Source organism: Echeneis naucrates, chromosome 4, assembly GCF_900963305.1.
Source record: "Echeneis naucrates chromosome 4, fEcheNa1.1, whole genome shotgun sequence".
In the NCBI taxonomy this organism is placed as follows: Eukaryota; Metazoa; Chordata; class Actinopteri; order Carangiformes; family Echeneidae; genus Echeneis; species Echeneis naucrates.
Genome location: NC_042514.1, coordinates 14828762 through 14839264, shown reverse-complemented (window position 1 = coordinate 14839264; position 10503 = coordinate 14828762). Strand labels below are relative to the sequence as shown.

The 10503-nt window shown below is 41.9% G+C and overlaps 1 protein-coding gene across 4 annotated transcripts in view; it reads left to right on the top strand.

Moving 5' to 3' along the window:
* Positions 1 to 1574: 1574 nt before the first annotated feature.
* nfic (nuclear factor I/C) overlaps positions 1575 to 10503 on the top strand; it is a 34812-nt gene continuing 25883 nt past the window's right edge. For 2 of the 4 annotated variants that reach the window (XM_029499313.1, XM_029499314.1), the window contains exon 1: positions 4445 to 4847. In XM_029499313.1, coding sequence (XP_029355173.1) covers positions 4818 to 4847 — 30 coding nt within the window. In that variant the 5' untranslated portion in view covers positions 4445 to 4817. Of the gene's footprint in view, positions 1763 to 4444; positions 4848 to 10503 lie in introns of those variants that run through there. The other 2 variants (XM_029499315.1, XM_029499316.1) reach the window with 2 other exon arrangements.

Genomic DNA, 10503 nt, shown 5'->3' with positions numbered 1-10503 from the left:
ATTTTGCAAGCAAAACATTGTTTGGTTGTGTGTTATTTCTGTTGGGCTAAACCAACCTATGCAACTATAACGCTAATATAGCTGCTACTTTATGAGTCATCCGATAATAAAAGAAATCTTTGTGTGTCTGGTAATATTATAAGGACGCAAATAAATATTTTCATTTGAAAGTCTAACATTTATTGTGAAACTTACAGTATCAAGAACATTGCTTTAACAACAGATTTGTATACAATAATGAAAAACCTTTAGCAGGAATGCAGTCTGAGGTTATGGGATCCTTTTTGGTGGCAGTACACAATCATCAAAATATGGCATGTACAATCCATGAGAAGCCACATTTTGTTGTGATAGTATGAATACAGTAAAAGTGTAAACAATAAGTAATGTGTACACCTTTATTAACTGTGGCTCTTTAATTCATCTATAGACCTCTGAATAAAATGTAGCACGTCTAGTCTAGTCACGTCTAGTCAGCTGGCAGCATTTCTCAGTAAACCTGCAGTGATATCCATATTTTTCTCCAGTTACACATAAATAACAAAACACACAGAAACAATACATAATTATGAAAACTCGCCTGCCTCAGTCACTGCAAACACACGTGTTAATTGAGCAGAACAAAACTGAATCAAAAACTCTAAATAAACAGTGGGACTAGAAAAAAAAAAGAAGTTTAGATTGAGTATAATTTGTCAGTTTCTGCTTTCTGTCAATATGTCATTGAGCATGAAAAACTGCAGCAGTCCCACTGTTCAACCAACCAGGCCATCTTAAAAGTGACCGATCCTTTTTGAAAGTGTGGTGCTGCCATCTGCTGGACCAGAACAGTAGGACACAAGGCATTATTACTGTTATTATTATTATTATTATTAAGAGCTATGGAGAGGGTTATAAAGTCCAAGCTTCTCTAATGCTGACCTACAGTTATTGAAGAAATTCATCGATGGCTTCCTCTGAGAGAAATCCCCATTTTCTCTCTTTTTTTTGTGATTGGCTTTAAGCTCTGTTTACTTGTAATAGATGACATTTAGCCACGAAGTGGAAATTGAGTGATGATTGAGTCTTTGTGAATAGTTTCGCTCTGTGTAAACTAATGCGCAACAGCGGGAGCATCTTCGTGAAAATCGTTGAAGAAAACGGAAGAACAGCATTTCAGCTGTTCAATTCACTGCAAGTGCACACCACGTTATTCTTCATTCTGCTCCAGCCCAAGTGCTTTTGTTTATGGAGCAAACCGATGGCATAACAGTTCACGGCAGCTCTGATTTTCTGTTTTAACTAGACTTTTGACTGTCAGTCAGAATCCGACAGGGAATTGCTTTGTAATAACGCTGAAATAGATTTATTTGGGCGCGTTTGTGCAGCAAAACAAAAACTTTTGGATGCTTGTTGATGAAGAGCAGAACGCGATCAAAGCGGGGAAGGCCAAGGAGGTAAACACAATAACAGTGAGGAATGAAAGCAGTAGCCGGTAGGCCCGGTGTGGGGGGAGGTAGAGGGTAAGGTAGGGGGGGAAATGCTGCTCTGCCGCAGCCTCCGGGGGGGGGGGGGGGGGTTACTGCCGTGGAGCCCGAAGCTTGACGCGGGACGTTCCTGGTCTCGAGCACCGCGGATTTACTCCAGCTGGCACGCGCACGGCGATAGAAATGAAGAGTCCGCGGGATTGTAATGACCGACAACGCAAGATGGGCAGGCGTTGAGATCAGCTTTAGCGGCGGCGGCTCAGCTTCGACATGGTAGGACAACAAAACCCGTTCCGGTACGGTACTGTAGTGGACCGTGCCCTCCTGCTGCTGTGCTGTTTCGTGCTTTTTCCCGAAAAAAAAAAAGACGCAATGCGAAGGAGTTTAATGAAAAACATCAGCCGGCGCAGCTGAAAGTAGAGCAGTGGAGCCGTAAAGCGACAGCAGCTACATCCCTTTTCTCTTAATGGCAGCGACACACTATTTTTTTTTTTAAATCTCTGTCTTCTAGTTTGTTGAAGCGTCCGTCCGGACATTGTAGTCCGGCGTGTGACGTCTGACCCGTGGAGAAAGCGTGTCCCTTAATTTCACTCAAAAACCGAGCACATCATTTTTCACGGCATTCGTTAACACATACACACAGCGGAGCTCAAAGTGTTGAAATCAAATCTTTAATTTTCAGGATGTGCTATTAAATTCGGGCACAGGCCCAGCACCGAAAACACTACACACTTTCCAGTAATCTCAACTTTAAAACGGTTTGGTTGGCTCTGACAGCTGGGGTCCTCCTTCAGACCCCGCCGTACAGGGCGGAAGCCGGCAGTGCCAAACCACCATTAAACTTGACACTATATTGAAATGAAGGTGTTTTTCAAAACCGTACGTGTGCCGAATTGTTCTAAATCACACATAAACACGAGGTGATTTCCAGCCACACGCCAGGCGATAAGTGTGTTAGCCGGAAATCAAGTCAACTAAGACTCGTCCAGTTTTTGAATGGAGTTTGGACTGACGTGGTGTCCGTGCTGGCGTGATCCAGGCTTTTCCCACCGGCGGACGTGCTTTCCGACCTCTGGCGGCGCGGGAGTGAGCTGTCGGTGAAGGCGGACATGCTCGGGTGAAAGTTGCCGAGTTTGGTGTTTTTATGTCGGAGCGTGGAGCATCGGGCCCTTCTGCCCCCTTCCGTTCGTCACGCGGGACGGCGACAGGCCAACTTTAAGTTCGGCTTTTGCCTCCTTCTCTCGGCTTATGCGCGTGTGCGTGCATGTGCGTGCGTGCGTGTGTGTGTGTGTGTTAGTCAGCAGAAAATGGCCGCAGTTCAAGCCGAACGGGCTGAGCCGGGATGACAGGCCGACAGAGGGCCTCCTGTCCCGGCGTACAGCTGGGGCAGAGCAACGCTACGGTGCCGGGGGGAGGCAGTCCTATATCCGCAGTGCTGCTGGAAACACTCAGTGGAAGATTTGAGTTCATGTTGACATTTAGCACAGATGCCACGACAGAGAGGAAAGAAGACAAACGTCCATCACCACCAACTGAGAAAGTTGAGACTGGATAGTTTAATTCACTGCTGCAGTTAACAACCACAGAGCTGGGATCAAATCAAGCTGTGTCGACCTGACAGTGTCCAGTTATGCTGCTGCAGTTACAACAGCATGCAGGACATTTACGTATGGCCCACAGATTTATTTCTTTTTCATTTAAAAAGAATTCCATGGTCTTTATTTAGATTCATTATAAAATTGCAAAAGTACGCGCTTGTCCTCTTGTTTCCTACTAAAACACCCACACAGCCTGCCATGAGAAGTCAGTCTCTATTTTATTTCCAGTGATAGTACAAACACATTCAGTTTCTATGTAGGTCAGCTGGAGCATCAGAAAAACACGTTTTTTCCCCCACAAACTACCCAATAGCCTATATTTTATTGACCATCTAATTTTTCCCATCTTAATATATCCATAACATATTTGTACTTTGCTACTCTGTAGTTTTAGAGAGATGTATATCATTGCAATGATATTTACGTAAATCATGGAACAGAAAAAATGCCATGAATTCTTTTCGGTAGTCATTGTCTAATTTGACTGTCAGTATATAAAAAAAAAAAAAAGAATAAATAATAATTGTCATTTAAAACTTAGACTGTGGCCACAAGTTAGTTAGTGAAACACTTGCAGTTTTATAGGGACAACAGATCAGAAAGCCAATCATAAGAGCTGCAAAGAGCTGACTGCTTTCGTTGTGATCAGATGAAAATATTTCAGTTTTTAACCTATATCAGCCTTGGCTTGTGGCCCGTCTGGAGATGGTGACTGCTTTGTTGTGACATCACAAAGTTAAAAGTTACAAGAAATTTTAGTAGCTGATTTTAAACGTGTAAGGCTGTGCGTATTTCTCCTTTGATAATTTAACAGTATAATTGTTGCATCAGGACAAGGTTTGTTATCAAATAGCACTCTGTACATCATGTTACCTAAAGTTAATGCTAGTTGTGTGTTTTTGCTAGTTTTGTCAAGTATCATCCCTTCTCTTTACTCTTCTCACTAAGTTGTTAATATTGCTGTCAAAAAATTAGTGAAGTAAAAAGTAGTTGTAAATGCAAATTCCAAAATCAAGCAGAGGATCTAAGTTTGTACTGAAGCACAGTACAGTACTTTGTGATACTACATCTTTTAAGAAGCAGGTTTAGATTATCAAGCAGTATGATCAGCCTGACTGCTGATTTATCTTTGGGATGTAATCGGAAATACATGAAACCTGAGGAGAGTGGGCTGAATTAGAAAACCCTCAGACAATCTGCTGGTGTGTATCAGCAGCCCTTGCAGTGTTGTTATCCAGCGCATTCAGTAGCAGCTGATCTTCAGATGAACTGAGACTTTTCAGGCTGGCTGGCTGCTGCGGCTTTAAGCCTGTGGTCTGGGATGGGCTCAAATCATAACGTCATTTCACTTTTTTCTCTTATTCTTCGCCCCCTCTTCTCCTTCCCTCTCTAAATGACACAGCCCCCGTGCTTCGTTGTACCTCCGGCCATATTCTCCTCACAATGATTATTCTCAACTTTCTGCTTGCTTTCGTCCCTGCGGGGCTTTTTTGCGGCGCCTCAACTTTTCTGACGTGTCATCATTTCTGGAGTTAACGCGGCGGATCTCCTCTGGCTTCTTTAACGAAATTCAGTGAAACAGGCTCGGGATCGGCGGAGTTTTTTCGCTAACCCGGATCAGCCGCAGCTAAAAGGATCGAGCTGAGCTGAGATCTGCGAAAAGAAGTGACGCCGCAATGAGAATCACTGCTTTCAGTCCAGGGATGTTTATGTTAACACCGAGCCCGGTCTAACTCAGCCCCTCCTCATCAAAATGATGTTTTCTCCTCTTTCTCTATCTCAGGTAAATCAGCATTGTCCTTCTCCGTGCCCCTCGACCGCTGCTGTTTACAGGCTCCGCCAGAGGAAGAGTCGTCCCTGCAGGGAAATGAAGCTCCCCTGTAGTTCCCCAATGATCCGTGATACTCAGTTGATTTGGTAGCAGAAAGAGAAAGTCCCTTATCTGCAGAAGTCTTTATTTGGACAGTTCTAACAGTCATTGGCTTCAGCTGCTGTTGTTTTTCTTACCAGGACAGGCAGTGATATGGATCATAGATTGATATCAGGAGCAGGTTGACTCAGTGAAGGGCTGGAGAGCTGAATCACACCGACTGCAGCAGGCACATTGAACGGACACTTATATTAACATGTAGCCACGAGCCAGAACCTGCAGAAAGGAGTGTTTCAAAACCTGCATCAGCTTTTTGGTTTCAGTATGCTAGTAACATTGCCTACAGTTTGCTTAGTTTGCGCATGTGTCGGGAGGCATCTTTATGTTTGCATCCAAATAGCCAAAGAAAATTGAACACAGCACTTGTGTTCATGCAGTTTTCACACTGTAGACTGAAGGGAATTATGTGAGAGTTAGAGGAGGTGGAGCAGAGTGTGAGGATCAGTTTTCAGCTGATGATGGGGTTTTTTATTGTTGATATGAACCTTCCAAAATGAAGGTAGCTTCTCTTTCCCAAACTGGCCATAAGTAGGATGAAACACCAAACAGTCTACCAGCTGCTAATGGTAGTTTAGCCTCTCAATGCTGCTGGTGCTGTTGCTACTATTACATTTACCTCTGACTTTTGATTTTACCAGTGCTACTATTATTACTGGGCGCTGTGTCCAAATGTCTTCTGACTCTGCCAACCCCTGTAAGTACGAGGCTTCTGTTATTACCAAGACTGCTGTCATTTCTGTTATCACTAGCTGCTACTGCTGCTATTTGCACTGCTATACTAGGTCTGCCGTAACAGATATCTCTTTCTGCAAAGTTATTACTGATACTGTTGCTACAGCTCTACCTTTGATTACTTTATGATATGAAATTCCTGCCACTGCTAAAACTGGCTTATTAGCATGACAATGACAGCAACTGCCCATGACCCCAGATCCCTAGGGGGCTTAAATGCCCCAACAGCTATATGTGTCAATTGATTTAGGTAGTATGTTATTTGCACCACTAAAGTATGAGAACTAAAGCAAGCCCCATGTTACGAGTTCTTCCTCAGGTCCTGACTTGTTGAAGGGCCCTTTGTTATAATCAAATTCTCAGACCTTTTATAGCTCAGTTTATGTTGTGCTCACACTGATCATATAAAGTTAAACGTAATCTTAACAATTTTACCACATTGACACAGCTGCCATTGTGATCTGCTGTTTGCCACTTACTCATTGCCAACTTAGAGGTCCATGGTGAATAATGGCCGAGCCAAGGGGTTGTTTCAGGTCACAATTTTTTTTCCTTGTGTGGAACCATTTTTGCCTTGCAACAGCTTCACTGGGGACAATTTCTAACAGCACACTCATATGGTTTTAATACCCTTCCCCCACCCTCTCTATGTTCAGCTCAGTTTCTGCTGTAGCCTGAGGGGAGATCAAACACATTACGTAGCTGAGTTTTGCTGATGTGTGATAAAACTGAAGTCAGACCCGGCAGTATCATTACTAGAAATATGTTTTATAGACAGCAGGTTTATTTCTTTATTGAATTTATCTGTTTTTACGGAAGGACAGATTCTGGTAAAAAAAAAAACAAACAAACAATCAAACCAAAAACCTAAAACACTGTGTTGAGCATAAGTTACCTTGTTACAAAGGAGTGAAAAGTGTGAATACTTCAGCCTAAGCAAGTCCTTCTACAGTGTGTCTGTCTCCAATCAGTTGAGGCATACAAAGTTTAAAGACACTGCTCACCTTTTCTGTATTATCTATGCAGGCCATAGCTTGTTTATAACTATTGCTGCATTATGCTGAAATATGCAGTATCAGTCAAAACTTTGGACGCACTTCTCTAATCATTTGAATGGAAACGTGTGTCCAAAGTTTTGACTGGTTCTGTGCTCTCTTTGTGGTCACTACTGAACACGGACCACTGGTTGCTATCATCATGTTCCCTGTACTGTGTCCTGACCATTTGTAAAGTAATCTGTGAAGGAGAGTTATCTTTTGGATCTAATCGCTGTCAAGTCAGTCACCATTTGTGTTGCTGTTGGCAAACTGCTGCTTTTGTATTTTAGAAGTGCACTGTCGTCAGCAGTGCTGAGACTGAGAAATATGCCTAATGATATTCTGCTGGTGGTGGAGTGATTTATGCAGATCCCTCTACCAGCATATGCTGCTCTCCTGTGGAATCCCTCTTGTTTTCTACAAGCACATAGTGTTTCCCAGGTGCATCCAGGTGCTGCTTGCCATGATTGGCTGCTGTCAGACTGTCAAATTAAATATGTGTAGAAAATTGACATTGTGGTTAGTGGATTATCCAAATAGCTGGTGTATGGTAACAATTGTTAAGGCATGAGTAGCAGAGGAGAGACTTTGAAAAGCTAATTCTCCTTTCCAAGGGACTTCTACTTATGCTGTTGGCCCTTAGAGGTGATGTAAAATCTTAAAAGCAATAAAAACGCTTTCACTGTTTAACTAAGTGACAGCAATAACTAACAAAGGAATAGTAAAGTCGGTCTGAGCAAATTAACAGCAGTGACCATAACCAATGTCACTGACTCAGTCAAATAATGTATGTATAATGTACAGTCAACCTTAGGGAGTACAACTTAAAGTCATGTCATACAATGCAATAAACTGCAGCAAACAAAGGTGGAGACAGGGCAAAATGCCTGACCCAGGCAGCTTACCAGGCCTGATAGGTTGTATGGCTAAGTCCCACCTTCATGGGCCTTGTTAGAACTAAGATTTTCTACAATAGGTTTGTCTTGTGTGTGATTTTGTGCACATAACATAGCTTTTGAAAAGGATCAGGAACACTTGAACAACTAGTTCAGACCATAAAGATAATAGGTTACAGTCAAATGTAACTTCAATATACAGCACAAGTAGTACTAGACAAAGCATTAAGATCACTGACATTTGTATGATTAACAGTGTCCAGAGAAAGGTGGATCCGAACCACAAAGACAACTGGTCTGTGGCGTATGGACCACTGCACTCAGAATCCCTAGGGTTAGTAACTGTGGATCTGCTTAACTGATAATGCTCAATGCACAGCCTGCTACAACTTCTGTTGCTTAACTTTTACTTCTCACTCACAAATGTTGTACACTGCAGTTGGCTGCAGCCAAACAGCAGGACTGTAATGAAGCTGCAGGCAGTGAAGGACGGGGGGGTTAATTTTTTTGGGTGCAGATGGTTCATGGTATGAATAGTTGAGCTTATTGTCATCAGTAACTGTTGTGATGCATCAAGAGTCAAACGGGATTGAAAGGAAGATCAAGTGGAATAAATCTTGCACGCGGATCACGATACAGTAATCTTATATCAGGATTTGAGGACTTTGAGGTCTTCAGTTGCTCCCAGCTTCTGTCAGGTTGGAGGATTATTTGGACAGACATTTTCAGGAGTATTGAGTTAGTTTCAAGTCAGTGCTGTGGCCTTCAAGGACATTCACAGATTTTTAAGGCACTCGTGTTGTCTTCAGTGTATGCTAAGGTTCATTGCCTTGTCGGAAGGCAAACCTTTCACCAGTATCCCGGTCCTTATTGCTAAGGACCTGACACCACCATGCTTCACCTTTGGGATGGTGCTGGGCAGGCAGCAAGTGGTGGTTCCTAAAATGATGCTTTGAACTAAAGCCAGACTTTTCTGTTAAACTTTTTTTTTTTTCAGAATCCTCTGAGAACTTTTTTAAATGCAAATTTTCACTGAGTATAGATTCTCTCTGGCCCCTTAAAAAAATCCCAGATGAGTGGAGATATATTTTCTTCTAGCCTAGACATTATCCGGTCTCTGAGGTCCTTGATTTTTGTTCTGATATGCACTGTCAGCTGTAAAATGTTTTGTTTTATATATGTTTTATATCAATCAGCTGAATTTACCTTATTGTTGACTGTAGTCAAGGCATAGAAACATATCAAAGTGTTCAGAGTGATTAGCATTTATACTGTTACAGAGAAACGACTGAAGACTTGCATCAAAATGACTTAGTTTTTACTTTCTAATACCCTTGCAAAGTAATTATTCACTTTGTCATAGAGTACTGAAAGTTGAGCCAAAGTGTTGTTGGGCTACAGCTGCAGAGTTTGATGAGCTTGCTCAGTTCACAGTAGCAGGGAAGTTGAGTGTACTCAACAAATCTAACCATATCACTACCCTCCATATTCTCTGGCCTCTCATAGATACTTGTATTGTCTCTCCATGCTCCATCCTTATGGTTGATTAACTTGGCCTCCAGATTAGATTGTCACTGTGTTAGCACCTTAATTAGCATTGATGCTGCCCGAAGAACTGTCTCTGTTTCTTCGACTCACTCTTCTGCTTCATTTTGTCTGTTGTTCATCTCTTTTTAACTCCATTTCAAATGTCTAACAGCTAGTTGTCTTCTTTGAAATCCCATATTTAATCAAGAATACTTTGCATTCTTCCTTTGGAACTATCATCACCATGTGCACCCAGTTTAGAGGATTTGGGCTTTGGGTAGCCTCTCTTATTTCAGAGTCGTTTTTCATTATGTTTTCATACTTTTTGCAGTAACCCCTTCCTCCATCATGAAGGAAAACATGCGCCTGTTTCTCATGCTCTAAAATAAAATGTGGGAAGGATTATTTAAAAAACGGTTGGCGATCTCCTTAACTACCTGTCATGTCTCTTTGGTGGGGCTGGAAATCCCCAGCTGTATAAACCCTTTTAAAAATAGGTTTTGTACAAAATTAAATGAATTAACATTGGTAAAATTATTATTTGATAGCATTAAGTATTAAAGTGTTCAGAATGTTAATTATGCCATTTGTTTGTAATATGGCAACTAAAATTGGTTTACTGCAAAGATGCACCACCATCAGCAGGCCAGTGGAGTTGGGACTGACTAAAATCAAATCAAATCAATTCAGATTTATTCATATAGTGCCAAATCATAACAAAGTTACATCAAGGCACTTTACATATAGAGCAAGTCCAGACCAAACTCTTTATAAAATTAGAACATTTAACTGTTCAAAAATATTACTCTGCATACACTTAAACTAAATTCTTCTTTGAAGCTTTGTTGATGAGAGATATCATCTGACACAATTTATACTTTGAAAACAAACTCACTCCTCATGTTGATGAAGAAAGCAGGTGGGTATTTACTACAGGACAATGGCACTGGCTCCTGGCATGATGCCCAATGAGGCCAGAGTATGTAGAGCATGATAAGAAATGGCAAGATGCTGTAGTGGGGTTTTAGCCACTGCACAGTGGCAATGGTAACTCGTCAGATGGTGTTCTCTGGTGTCATATGCTAATATCCTCCTTGGAATTTTTCTGGACATCCACCAACTCATCAACCTTGTTGATGCCTTTGGCTCTACTCCAGGCATGCTATGAGGAATTTTGTCTAATTTTCATCAACAGCTGCTACCAAATGTTTACATAATGTGTAAATCACACCTACACATTACCCACCATAAGCATGTTGAATATAGTGCAGTTCTCACCCAGTCTGGGGGGCCTGGTCTGTCTGGGAATGATAATGA